This window comes from Salvelinus namaycush, chromosome 1 (genome assembly GCF_016432855.1).
Source record: "Salvelinus namaycush isolate Seneca chromosome 1, SaNama_1.0, whole genome shotgun sequence".
Taxonomy (NCBI): domain Eukaryota; kingdom Metazoa; phylum Chordata; class Actinopteri; order Salmoniformes; family Salmonidae; genus Salvelinus; species Salvelinus namaycush.
Window position 1 is genome coordinate 35,322,709 of NC_052307.1, and position 15,179 is coordinate 35,337,887.

Genomic DNA, 15,179 nt, shown 5'->3' on the forward strand with positions numbered 1-15,179 from the left:
TGTCACAGGAAGGCCATAAAGATCATCAAGAACAACAACCACCCGAGCCGCTGCCTGTTCACCCCGCTATCATCCAGAAGGCGAGGTCAGTACAGGTGCATCAAAGCTGGGACCGAGAGACTGAACAGCTTCTATTTCAAGGCCTTCAGACTGTTAAACAGCCATCACTAACATAGAGTGGCTGCTGCCAGCATACAGACTCAAATCTCTGGCCGCTTTAATACATTTAATAAAATGATTTAATAAAGGTATCACTAGTCACATTAAATAACGCCACTTTAATAATGTCTGCATATCCTACATTACTAATCTCGTATGTATATACTGTATTCTATACCATCTACTGCATCTTGCCTATGCCGCACGGCCATCGCTCATCCATATATTTATATGTATATATTCTTATTCATCCCTTTACATTTGTGTGTATAAGGTAGTCGTTGTGAATTTGTTAAATTACTTGTTAGATATTACTGCACTGTCGGAACTAGAAGCACAAGCATTTTGCTACACTCACATTAACATCTGCTAACCATGTGTATGTGACCAATAAAATTTGATTTGATTTGAAGAGCATTCGTGAGGTTGGGCACTGATGTTTCCGGCACAGCCAGAAGAGGACTGGCCACCCCTCATAGCCTGGTTCCGCTCTAGGTTTCTTCCTAGGTTTTGGCCTTTCTAGGGAGTTTTTCCTAGCCACCGTGCTTCTACACCTGCATTGCTTGCTGTTTGGGGTTTTAGGCTGGGTTTCTGTACAGCACTTTGAGATATCAGCTGATGTAAGAAGGGCTATATAAATACATTTGATTTGATTTGATTTTGATGTTTGGCGATTAGGGCTGGCTCGCAGTCGGCATTCCAATTTATCCCAAATGTGTTCGATGGGGTTGAAGTCAGGGCTATATACAGGCCAGTCAAGTTCTTCCACACCGATCTCAACAAACCATTTCTGTATGGACTTCGATTTGTGCATGGGGGCATTGTCATGCTGAAACAGGAAAGGGCCTTCCCCAAACTGCCAGATGGTAAAGCATGATTCATAACTCCAGAGAACGCGTTTCCACTGCTCCAGACATTACATTTACATTTAAGTCATTTAGCAGACGCTCTTATCCAGAGCGACTTACAAATTGGTGCATTCACCTTATGATATCCAGTGGAACAACCACTTTACAATAGTGCATCTAACTCTTTTAAGACTCCAATGATGGCAGGCTTTACACAACTTAAGCCGATGCTTGGCATTGCGCATGGTGAACTTAGGCTTGTGTGCGGCTGCTAGGCCATGGAAACCCATTTCATGAAGCTACCGACGTACAGTTCTTGTGCTGACATTGCTTCCGGAGTCAGTTCAGAACTCTGTAGTGAGTGTTGCAACCGAGGACAGACAATTTTTACACTTTATGCTATTTTAGCACTCGGCGGTCCTGTTCTGTGAGTTTGTGTGGCCTACCGCTTCGCAGCTGAGCCATTGTTACTCCTAGATGTTTCCACTTCACAATAACAGCAGCTCTAGCATGGGAGAAATATTACGAACTGACTTGTTGGAAAGGTGGAATCATATGGCGGTGCCACGTTGAAAGTCACTGAGCTCTTCAGTAAGTCCATTCTACTGCCAATGTTTGTCAATGGAGATTGCATGGCTGTGTGCTCGATTTTATAAACCTGTCAGCAGTTTGAAGGGGTGTCCACATAAGAAATAGAGGACTATATATGGAATAGGGTACCATTTGAAAAACCATGATCTGTTGTCAGCATGTTCATTTAGACTTGATTGTCTCAAGGTGATGCTCCCCTCACCCTTTAGAAGGTTCAGAGAACAATGGCAAACCTCAGGGAGGGTGAACAAAGCAGAGGAAATGTTGACATGTAAAGGTAACATGGCCCATGTATGGTAATTGTTATAAATATCTCAGGGCACTGCTGCTGAGGCCACGGATGATTACTCTGCCCGAAGAGTGGTCACAATGTAACAATAGTCATTATGTGAGCCTTTGACCATCGGCTCTTTGGGCCTCTTTTATTGTTTGGTAATCATTGCGGGAAATCAGATGGAATGGAATACTTCTAACCACAGAGAACACAACATTCCAATGGTTCCAACAGCGCTGTATGGTAATGAAAGCCAGAGGAGGAAAGAGTAGATATTTCAATTTTAGACCATGTAATCTCAAGTGGTTTTGGAGGGGTAAACACAATCATTATTCCACCCCTTTTGGTTTGCACAAGCCATTCATTTTCATTATTGTCTATCATGTTTCTTATGAACCACAAATTTATGACAATTGTTGAGAGAAAATGGAGTGAATACCATGGTTTGCTTTGATCAATCTAAATCGCACTGAGAAAGAGTAAGTGGATAGTTTAATTGAAAACGATGTAGCTAGGAGCTAAGTTAAAAAAACAAAGCAATTTAACAATTACACAACTTGTGCAATATATAAGTATTAGTTCAATTTAATTTAAAACCATGTCCTCAATCTCATGCTTCTGGTTGGCAAAAAATAAATAAATTAAGGTCATTGCTACATGTGTGCAATCATACGCTAGGATTACATAAACCAGGAGTATACTGTAAAGCAGTGGTTCCCAAACTTTTTATAATCCCGTACCCCTTCAAATATTCAACCTCCAGCTGCATACCACCTCTAGCACCAGGGTCAGTGCACTCTCAAATGTTGTTTTTTGCCATCATTGTAAGCCTGCCACACACACACTATTCAATGCATTTATTAAACATAAGAATGAGTGTCACAACCCGGCTCATGGGAAGTGGGAAGTGGCAAAGAGCTCTTATAGGACAAGGGCACAAATAATAATATAATAATAATCAATAATTTTGCTCTTTATTTAGCCATCTTACTTATAAAACCTTATTGGTTCATCAAAAATAGTGAATAACTCACCACAGGTTAATGAGAATGGTATGCTTGAAAGGATGCCCATAACTCTACAATGTTGGGTTGTATTGGAGAGAGTCTCAGTCTTAAGTCATTTTCCACACACCGTCTGTCCCTGTATTTAGTTTTCATGCTAGTGAGGGCCGAGAATCCACTCTCACATAGGTACGTGGTTGCAAAGGGCATCAGTGTCTTAACAGTGCGATTTGCCAAGGCAAGAAATTCTGAGCGCAGCCCTATCCAGAAATCTGGCAGTGGCTTCTGATTAAATAACATTTTCACAGAACCGCTTGTTGCAATTTCGATGAGGCTCGCTTGTTCAGATATCGGTAAGTGAACTGGTGGCATGTTATGAAAGGGATAACGAATCCAGTTGTTTGTGTCGTCCGTTTCGGGAAAGTACCTGCGTAATTGCACACCCAGCTCACTCAGGTGCTTTGCTATATCACATTTGACATTGTCCATTAGCTTGAGTTCATTTGCACACACAAAATCATACAACGATGGAAAGTGTGCTGTTCTTGTTAATGCAGACAGAAAAGGGCTCCAACTTCTTAATCATAGCCTCAATTTTGTACCGCACATTGAAAATAGTTGCGGAGAGTCCCTGTAATCCTAGATTCAGATCATTCAGGTGAGAAAAAACATCACCCAGATAGGCCAGTCGTGTGAGAAACTCGTCATCATGCAAGCGGTCAGACAAGTGAAAATTATGGTCAGTACAGAAAACTTTAAGCTCTCAATTAACTTCTCAATTAAAAAAAATATGTTATTACTTTGCCCCTTGATAACCAGCGCACGTCTGTTTGTTGTAAAAGCGTTACATGGTCGCTGCCCACATCATTGCATAATGTAGAAAATACACAAGAGTTCAGGGGCCTTGCTTTAACAAAGTTAACCATTTTCACTGTAGTGTCCAAAACGTCTTTCAAGCTGTCAGGCATTCCCTTGGCAGCAATAGCCTCCCGGTGGATGCTGCAGTGTACTCAAGTGGTGTCTGGAGCAACAGCTTGCACGCGCGTTACCACTCCACTATGTCTCCCTGTCATGGCTTTTGCGCCATCAGTACAGATACCAACACATCTTGACCACCAAAGTCCATTTGATGTCACAACGCTGTCCAGTACTTTTAAAATATCCTCTCACGTTGTCCTGGTTTCCAGTGGTTTGCAGAAGAGGATGTCTTCCTTAATTGACCCCCAATAAACGTAACGGACATATAACAGGAGCTGTAGCACGTCTGTTGACTCATCCAGCTGTAACGCATATAATTCACTGGCTTGTATGCGAAGCAGTAATTGTTTCAAAACATCTTCTGCCATGTCACTGAAAACCTGTCACTGTGAAACAGTGTTGTTTGATGAAGTCATTGTCTGTATAGTTTTTTGAGCCTTTTCCCCCAGCATTGTCACAGCCATATCCCAGCCATTTCAAGCATAGTAGTGGCGGCATCATGGTATGGGTATGCTTGACATCGGCAAAGAGTGGGGAGTTTTTCAGGATAAAAAGAAACAGGATGGAGCTAAGCACAGGCAAAATCCTAGAGGAAAACTTGCTTCAGTCTGCTTTACACCAGACACTGGGAGAGGAATTCACCTTTCAGCAGGACAATAACTTACAACACAAGGCCAAATCTACAATGAAGTTGCTTATCAAGAAGACGGTGAATGTTTTTGAGTGGCCAAGCTACAGTTTTGACTTAAATCTGCTTTAAAATCTATGGCAAGATTAGAAAATTGGTGTCTAGCCATGATCCCCAACACCTTGACCCAAGAAGACTCACAGCTGTAATTGCTGCCAAAGGTGTGTCTAGCATGTACTGACTCAGGAGGTGAATACTTACCAAGCTATTAGGTTTTTATTTTTCATTAATCTTTGAAACATTTCAGAACATCTCGTCCACTTTGACAGAGTATTTTATGTAGAACTTTACAAAAAAATTACAATTACATACATTTTTATCCCACTTTGTAACACAACAAAATGTGAAGAAAACCAAGGGGGTGAATGCCTTTGATAGGCACTGTAGGTCATAGGCACTCACACATGGTGCCATGAAACTGTCTCGATTTAACGGGATGTTTAACGCCTCTCAGATTGCTGAGCAAAATTAGAAGTAATCTGATTCCACAATCCCAGTCAAAACATGCCCACTATGAGGGTAACACACATTAACTTCAAGAATTAATGGTAAGCATTTGCGACAATGCAGGCTAGGGCTATATCTACATTTCAATATTTGTACCAAAAATACTCCAATAATCAATATTGGTCTTAGGGTATTGTTAAAAAAAACATAGATAATTATTTTATCTTGTGAACCCTAAAACAATGTCGTCAATTGTTTTAGGGTTCGTAAGATAAAACAGTATAATGCCTGACTGTTCATGAAGATCTAGCCTATTAAATCAATCAATCAATTATTCCAGACTGTAACGGTTCTCGTGGGCTGAAGGAAGAGTGGACCAAGGTGCAGCGTTTAAAGTGTTCATGATTTAATCCCAAAAAACAAATAGAACAAAAACAACAAACAGGAGAACGAAAGCAAAACAGTTCTGTCTGGTGCAGACATAAAACAGAAAACAACTACCCACAAAACACAGGTGGAAAAAGGCTCCCTAAGTATGGTTCTCAATCAGAGACAACGATAGACAGCTGCCTCTGATTGAGAACCACACCCGGCCAAACACATAGAAATAGAAAACATAGAACAAAAACATAGAATGCCCACCCCAACTCACGCCCTGACCAACAAAAATAGAGACATAAAAAGGAACCCTAAGGTCAGGGCGTGACACAGACCAAAACTAGGGTAGAGATATTTTGTATTGATGCAACCCACTAGGCACACCACGTCATTTCAATGTGGATCACTGGGTAGTATTTGGTTGAGATGTTGATCAATAAGATTACAACCTATAATCACCCACTCAAAAAGAAAGCAAAAGTTAGTTGAATTTCCAATGTGTTATCACTATGCTTTCAACCATCTTAAAGCACAACCAAATTCCAATGGAAAAATAACGTCAGATTTTTTTGTTTAATTGTCATCCAAATGTAATGTGTATCACTGCACTTTCAACCATTTAAAAGCGCAGCAAAGTTTAAACGGGAATACAAGGTCAGATATTTTGTTTATTTATGCAAGAGATGAATGTGTAATCACTGTGCTTCATCTAATAGCAGAACCAAGTGACCTGGATTACAGTTGAGATTACATTATTAAAAGTACATGGTGCAAGGGATCAATGCCGTTCGAGATTCTGCACAGATTAATACCGACCCGCAATTACCTATGCATGCTATCTTGAACATGCAGCTTTATATGATTACATAAGAAGAAATGTATAGTTACAGTAACCTCAAAATGTAGTCATGAAGGTGTTACTAGTTTTAAGGTTGATGCTACATTATTTTGTAAGATATCCTTCATTTTAGGCTATTTACTGTGTTACAAAAGTAATTTTGAATAGTCTTTGGTTGACAACACAACCAAATATCAACATTTAAAGGAGATGCATCTACTGCTTGGATAGATCCATCTGAGCCACAGGCAAAAATCTCATCATTTTTTGGCTGAGTTGGAGACATGAATCAAACATCTAATTTGTTAACTTGTGGATCAAGTATCAACATTTCACATCTCCATCTAGAACAAAAATGTAAGTTAAAGAATAGGACTAAATCAAATCAAACTTGAAATGCACTTTAAATTAAGTTTGATTTGATTTAGTCCTATTCTTTAAATTAGATTTTTGGTTCAGTTGGAGACCAACATATAATTTATTAATTTGTAGACAAACTAGAGATAAAAGCCAGACTAAGTCACTGGCACAGATGGAACTATCCAAGCAGAAAATACATCTTCTTCAAATGTCAATATTTGTTGCGTTGGCAACCAAACACAATTCAATATCACTGCATATCATTACATTTTAAATCAACCAGTGCTTGAAACCCTAGGCCTATTGTATTGTCTATTTTTAGTTGAATTATGGTTTGAATTGAAACAATAGCTGTTGCAAAAGTATGTGGACAGCCCTTCAAATTAGTTGATTCAGCTATTTCAGCCACACCTGTTGCTATTTATTTTTTATTTCACCTTAGTCAACTGTACGTCCTGTTATTGTGAAGTTTAAATGTCTAGGAGCAACAACGGCGCAGCTGAGAAGTGGTAGGCCATTACAAGCTCACAGAACGGGACCACTGAGTGCTGAAGCTTGTAGCGCGTAAAAATCACATGTCCTTGGTTGCAACACTCACTACCGAGTTCCAAACTGCCTCTGGAAGCAACGTCAGCACAATAATTGTTCGTCAGGAGCTTCATAAAATGGATTTCCATGGCCGAGCAGCCGCACACAAGCCTAAGATCACCATGCGCAATGCCAGGCGTCGGCTGGGGTGGTGTAAAGCTCGCCGCCATTGGACTCTGGAGCAGTGGAAACGCGTTCTCTGGAGCGATGAATCACGCTTCACCATCTGGCAATCCGATGGACAAATCTGGGTTTGGCGGATGCCAGGAGAACGCTACCTGCCCCAACGCATAGTGCCAACTATAAAGTTTGGTGGAGGAGGAATAATGGTCTGGGGCTGCTTTTCATGATTTGGGCTAGGCCCCTTAGTTCCAGTAAAGGGAAATCTTAACGCTACAGCATACAATGACATTGTAGACAATTCTGTGCTTCCAACTTTGTGGCAACAGTTTGGGGAAAGGCTTTTTCTGTTTCAGCATGACAATGCTGAACACAAAGCGAGGTCTATACAGAAAGGATTTGTCGAGATTGGTGTGGAAGAACTTGACTGGCCTGCACAGAGCCCTGACTTCAACCCCATTGAACACCTTTGGGATGAATTGGAACGCCGACTGCGAACCAGGCCTAATCGCCCAACATCAGTGCCCGACCTCACTAATGCTCTTGTGGCTGAATGGAAGCAAATCCCCATAGCAATGTTCCGACATCTAATGGAAAGCCTTCCCAGAAGAGTGGAGCCTGTTATATCAGCAAAGGGAGGACCAACTCCATATTAATGCCCATGATTTTGGAATGAGATGTTGGACGAGTAGGTGTCAACATCCTTTTGGTAATGTAGTGTAGCATCATTAATGATATTTGAGGAAAGTATGGTCACATTTAATTTGTGCTGCTAAACCTACCCTTTGAAATGACTTCGATAGCAACAGTACATCTATTTAGTTTTTAAGTGGAGATCTCTTAACAATCACTCTCATGATAGCACATTGGTAATACTCAGTGACAAATATCATAGCTAAGTCGGGCTTGGTTAAAACCTTTAATGGGAGACCAAAGGTTAGCTGTAGATAGATCAATTCTCCAGGTGCTGGCCAGTCTATTCTTTTTTTTTGTTTGAAAGTGGATATGACCTTGAATATTTGACTTTGTTTTAAAGGTACAAATAGAACATATTTCATATAAGTTTTGTCTATGTAGAAATTTGGTTACCACGATGACATAATCCTGTGGTTGAAATTATACCCTCAGTTGATGACTTTTTTTCAAATCCACTGTATTTTCCAAGTAGATTCCACGTCATAATACGTTGACAAATAACGTTGAAATAATGTCGATTCAACCAGTTTGTGCCCAGTGGGATTTGTCATCTTTGTCTTTGCAAAAGGTCTGCCGTTAGAGGCACAGTTTAGACACAGCAATATCTGAGTGTGTCTAAAAAGGAGGGGAGAGAGCGGGATGGGGGAAGGAATTAGTACTTACGAGAAAATGTGACTTAACCAAGGGACTGAAATGCACCAAACTGATAAAAGACACTCTAAACAGGATATTAAACAGCTAATAAACATTTAGAGCCATATAATGTTTCCCCTTAAATGCCTGCGAGGCAGGTTGAAGAGTGTGATTGTTTACATTTTCATAGGGTGTTGAATGAAAACTGCCGACCACATATGATGTAGTAAATCATGAGGAGTCGAGATAATAATTACACCACGTCATTATGTCGGTAATTTGGGATAGGCCAGGGGATTCCTGGGGTGGCACGCTTCACTTTCAATAAACCTCCGGCGTCTGTGATTACGTGAGTGGGAAATAATGATTCGGAGTTCAAAGGTCTCAAAAATACAAAGAATTCATTCATGAATTCCACAAGGCTTATGGATGCTGTTGAATTTCATGGAGTCTTCCAACACGAATACCAGTAGGAACTCTTCTCATTATAAAAGCCCCTTGCTTTATAATGGTTTTCCACTTTGCCTCAAACAAATGAATTAAATAAGAACACTAAAGCAAACAAAGAAACACTATTGCCACGTGCTCCAATTTGGCACAAAACACACTATGCTATTCCATCTTGGCTTCCACAGGGAGTGCACAGGAAAGCTGTTGGTGGCAGAGAGGACATTAAGGGCCATTAGCTAAGCACAAGGATCTCAGATTAGCAGCGTATATTACAGGTTTTAAGTTGACTATAGGAAAAAAATGGAAATCTGTTCCAGTTGTGTGTCTTCACTTATTAGTCTCATGGCTGTAAATCTGAGTTTAAAAGGAACCAGCTTGCATCCCTCCTCATGGGTTGCAGGATCTCAAGTCAAAGCCAAAGGGTGGCCTCTGCCTTACGAAATGATAATAACTCCAAGCAGTCCAAGTGGGCCCATTTCACGCTTGTCTCCTGGAGAATCATGCTGGTAGAGTGCACACAAAATGACTGACAGTGTGCACAGACTGAATATGCGCTCCTAAATGGCACCCTATTTCCTATTTAGGGCACTACTTTGGACCAGAGCCTATCTATATAGGGAATAGGGTTCCATTTGGGATACCCAATTGACTAAGTGGATGGATAACTGGGGCCCTCAAGACAACCTCCATTTATACTCCATTCAGCATCAGTCTTGTTTCTTCATGGATTACATCAATCTATACTGTGTTGAGTTTTTTGTTCATTTGAGCATGTAATGATGGAATAGGTCTGTGGGTGGGTGGTGAAGGCTTTCAAGGGGATCTGCTTTTTCTTGTTCTACTGTATGCTGAAGTGATGATCTCTGTTTCCCTAACATCACTTTCTTACAGTACTTAGGCCCTTTGCTCCTTTGGGGGCATCGGCCATCGATGACTACTCTCCATCTCACTCTGTTCTGGGATGCCTTCTCCAGCTTGTTCCACCCCACGCCAGATTTCCTTATATCTGTCTTTCTTGAGGGATGTCATCTGAGTTCAGACATGATATGTGTTTACAATATCTGACACATAGACCTACTCCAAAATGAGGAATATACACAACCCTTTGTTATAGCCTCATGCTATCATACATAGGCCCCTTCAGTTGTAAATTAATGTAATTCATATATTTCCTACATCACTAGATTTAGGGAACCCTTAGAACAGTTGACATGCAATATAGTATATTATGGGTAAACTATAATTGTGTAACCTAACCGTTGCAATTACTGACCAGCTTGAGGGCATTTCTCCCTGATGAACCGTGACATATTTACATGGCGGTTACTGCCATCCTTGGCTCCTGAAAGGAACTGCATCTCATTTCCAGTTACGTACACTCAGCTGATCAAAGAGGCATATCCTATAGCTCAGGCAGAACACAGACAAAACAAGGAGTTATTACTTTTGTATCATTTGCTTTCCCATGCAATGAAACAAATCAGGAACAAATGTCCTATAATTAACTTTCATTCAAACATCTTACTAGGTACAGGCCCAACAACCCTAAATAATATTTTAACACATTACTACCTTAATTATTGCTAAACCAGTGGCTATAAGTATTAGAAATTAATATAATATCAGAATAATCACTTGGGATCACTAGGATCCCAAGAATAGTCCAGAACTCTTGAATATGGCTGACTGAATCATATCCCTTAATGTGGCTGATGATACACAGTGGTAAAGGGTATTAGTACTAGGCTACAGTAAGTAAAAGTTTTGGCCAAGTTCAGAGCTTTTCACAGCCCAGGATAATATGGTGTTCACTTGGCTGATCTGTGTGACTCGCCAGGGAGGAATGTGTTTTCACAGCCATCCCTCCCATGCATCACAAGGGCTGGGATTTAGCCCATAGGGCTCTGGTCAAAAGTAGTGCACTATAAAGGGAAAGGGTGCAATTTGGGACAGAAATCGAGTGGCTTTCAGTCCAGGGGTAATTAGAGTGGATCTGTATAAATGTAAAAATCCCTCTATTGCTCCTCTGCAGGGTTTGTTTGTCTGGCAATGGGGCAGGCAGCAGGCCTTTAAAGCCCTAGCTCTCTACCCTCTGTGATGGCCAGAGTCTGAGAGAGGAGGAGAGCCCACTAATGAGCACCATTTGTGCCCTTCATTTACAACACATGCTGGTTAATAGCCCACTACCAGGGTTTTACTGCTACTCAGTCCGCTCATGCTGAAGTGGGGGTCTAATGGAAACACTATTCATCCTTTTCACACACAGGCTAACCATTGCAGGACAGGGATTTGGGAATTATATGGGTTAACTGCAGCTGGATTGCTCAGTAAAAGTCACTTCTAGAATTACTATTTACCTGGACATGGGCTTTTGTGTTAATTTTAGTGATGGATAGTGAACGTAGATTTTTTTAAAGATAGGCCTAGAAAGAAACTCACAGCCTGGTAAAGGGTGCAATAAAATGTGTAATGGTGGGGGTAGGTAATGTTAAGGTGGTATTTTCACACATTCACATGGTTGTATTGGCACAAAAAGCTGTTTTGGTCTGCAGTACACTAATCCACCATGAAAATTCCTCATGCCTATCAGATAAAAAATTAACTTGCTAATGACTAGAATGAGTCCTCAATTTTAGACTAAAACCCCCATGCCCCTAACCTCTCGAATTAGATTGTGTCTATTAGATTAGAGTTGAGAGACATCACTATTTGGTTACACAGACAAATAGCACAGCGGTTTTCACTTTTATACAGGTTAATCCAATTCAATTGGTTTACCATGCTTCTGTTCTTTTGTAGCGTTAAGAAATGTCGGGATTGAGTCAACCATCGGAGTAGCGGGGACATCTCTCCAACCAAGGTGCATACATTGAAGAGCAAACTGAAGTAAAGAGGAAATTCAGCAACTAGGATAGTGGAAGTTGATAAAACTGCATATTTTTTTGTTAAACGTAAAACCTTCATTAGGGTTTAATTGACACAGATAGACAAATAAAGGAGGATTTTATATATTTCAAAATGGCCTCCTATGAGTTTAGGGACTAATCACAATAGGAATATAAAACAAAACATGATTTGATTGAATAATGAGTTAAAAAATCTGAACAATGGTTGTTTTATTTTCACACCGTTCTTTCACTGATCGTTTAGTACAGTACAGTTCAGTTTCCTTTTAATTAAACGTTGCACACAGTTCTGTCAAACTGAAGCACCCTAGGTTGGAGGCAATTATTTAAACACTACATACACTAGATGACGCTTTTGCGGCACTATGTTGAAGCCACCATGCCTTCAACTTGGAACTCCCATAACCGTAAAACATATTTTGGTATCTACATACATGCATTTATTACTGTCTACATTCGTTATTCAACATTCATTGTTTTACAGACGTCTACTGGGCAGTGCCAATATGGGCGACCGATGGCTTCAAAGCCTCTCAATGGCTAAGAAATAGCATCATGATCAGGGCTTAGGCCTATAACAGTTATACATCGTTGGTTGGAGAGTAGCTCTGGTGCAGGGCGTAGTTCGCGATGCCATTTACCAGAGCTAGTTGGAAAAGTAGAAAATTAACTCAACATCTGTTTCATTTATCCAATAATGGGCACTGTAAATCTAAGATTCATAAACTCTATAAGTGTGATAGCAAATTATACATTTTTTGTTCGTTATTCCCACACAATGCATTGCAATTTGCTGCTACGGAACCTCGTGAATTGGACAACTTGTATCCGGACACATTAGTAGCTGTACTCAGTTTAGAGCTAGCGGAAGGTAAACAGAGAGCTGTCAACATGGCTGAGGTAAGGGATTTTGTGATCAGTTTTAATCATAAATACCCCCCAGCAGTCTGTAACAATATACTTTCGTCATCTGAATAGTGTAATACTTACACATTTGCTAATTCAAATGGATATCGTCTTTACCCCTGACTAACTGTTAACTACTAACGTTAACGTTAGCTAGCTTGTTACCTAACTCGGCTAAGTTAGTAGTTAACGTTAGCTAGCAAGCCTATCGAAATGATAATAGCTAACATTATACAGCTAAAGAATGGTGGGTTGTTTGTCTTTGATATGATTCAACTTTGCATTGTAATTGTATTAAAGTGTATTAGCCAACTCGTTTTTGGTGTTAATTTTCTAACGAATTTGTGAAGCAGATTGAGAAACGTCGTTTTGCTTCTGAGTTAACGTTAGCTAGATAATGACATTGCTAGTGCTTCTTTAAAGTGGAACTGACAGCGTTTTAACTACTTTACAGATATGAAATAAACAGACAATCGATAATATCAGTAAAATATCAAATTCACAGTTTATGCTTCAAAACCAATTGTATAAGATGTTTCAAAAATAGGTTATATTTGACAAAATTCCATGACGTACAGTAAGGCATTGTTGGCAGAATAGCAGAATAGATTGATGCAATTCAATGGATGATTCACATAATTCACCAATTCATTTCTTGGTAGTCCCAAAATATTGCTATCAGGTTTTAAATCACAGCTGGCCTGTTAGATTGTTTGCTGCCTTCACCCATTCGGGATGCACTGTTTCAATTGAAATTTGACTCAATATTTTGAACAAAAACTGTCACTAAGGCTAGGAATGTCAATACAATCAAACTAGCAAGAGCAATGATCACAAGTCAGTCATAACGTGGCTAAAAGTCTAGCACTTGTGTCAAACACAAGGCCGGCCGGTCGAATAGGACCCTTAAGCGAGTATAAATGAGTCAAGAGTTGAGTCATCTACTTTATGAAATTACAGCCAGATGCACTCGCATCGATGAATTCAACTTCAATTGTGCTGCTTTCCTGTGTCCTGCTTACAGCGTGCAGCAGAGGGAAAGTGTATAGACATGCCAGAGTCCTGGCTAGGCTACTAAAATGTTGCAGTCTAGCTTTGGTTTTTAAAGCTTGACAATGAATAACCAAGACACAAAACCTGCTACAAAACACCATGTAAAGGAGAAACGTGTAGACCTATTACAGCAACATTTGAGCAGTAGCCTAGGCTGGCTATTTAACTACACTACATTTTGAGTGCACAATACAGCAAAGATGCATTCAACCGCACGGGTGAACATGTTTTAAGTTTAAGTGTTACAACAACCTATAGCTAGGTTTTTTTTTTAAATTTGAAGTTATTAAATCCTTTTTGATTAGGGTCGCAGCATATTATGCACATTGCAAGCATAGCAGCAAGCGAAGGCTGAACAAATATTTACCTATTTTGTTTTAATATGTTAAAATGCTATATACAGCATCCTATGTACATAATTGAACATTATAAATGGCCATATTTGTTCGAATAAAACAATGGCCAGTTTAGGTTGCATGTTTACAAGAACAAGAAGTAGGCTATATATGGCCAGTTTGCTGATTGAGTTTGACACCCCTGGGCTAGCGTGTCTACTTATGTAGCTAGCTATTTATTTAGCAAGTTAAAAACACGTTAGCTAGCTATCAGCTGGGAGGATGTCATGTCATTGGAGGAGTGGGTGAGTGACTGACTCTTTCCCCTTGTCGTTTTTTGGTGGCTACAGCTAGAGATGCAGGTGTCGTTTGGTTAGCTAGCAAGAAATATGAATTGAATTGCTTTGCTAGCTAGCTATCCTGAACTTGAACAACTGTTATCCACAGTTAGCATATCTCGTAGTTGTAAATCAAATGTATTTGTCATCGATCAAATGGGGGGACAGGCAGGCAAGTTCCTATTCAGTTGTGAAAACGTGTGTTGGGACAAGCATGCATTGGCAGGCAAGCTGCAGAAGGACGAGCAGGCTACTATTCCCCATCGTTTATCATTGCGATTTTGACGGCCAACTAGCTGAAAAAGTTTGAAAGGGTTTATCTAATGTTCCCTTGTTCGATTTTTGATGTGCATAGGCAACTGAGGGGTAGAGAGCCTACTTGTTCACGTTTGTTTGATCAATAGGACTGCGAAGTTCCCAAATCTAAGAGGACTCTCGTGGTATATACATATTTGCAGAAGTCCATTCAGGTGTATTTTGTGGCTTTTGACGAATGAGTTCTAGTTATTTAAAGTCACACTATTGCTACTGCCTGTAAACACACAGTCCAGTTCAAAGTGAAAGATGGCAGGCCCGTGTGGCAAATGGC

At 40.2% G+C, this 15,179-nt stretch overlaps 1 protein-coding gene across 3 annotated transcripts in view; it reads left to right on the forward strand.

The window, feature by feature from the left end:
- Positions 1–12,815: 12,815 nt before the first annotated feature.
- The window catches only part of LOC120041183 (golgin subfamily A member 7-like), a 39,088-nt gene continuing 36,724 nt past the window's right edge, over positions 12,816–15,179 (forward strand). For all 3 annotated transcript variants that reach the window (XR_005475872.1, XM_038986148.1, XM_038986251.1), the window contains exon 1: positions 12,816–12,858. Coding sequence is in view for 2 of the 3 variants with exons in the window: in XM_038986148.1 (XP_038842076.1) it covers positions 12,850–12,858 (9 nt within the window). In the remaining variant the exon portion in view is untranslated. The remainder of the gene's footprint in view (positions 12,859–15,179) is intronic.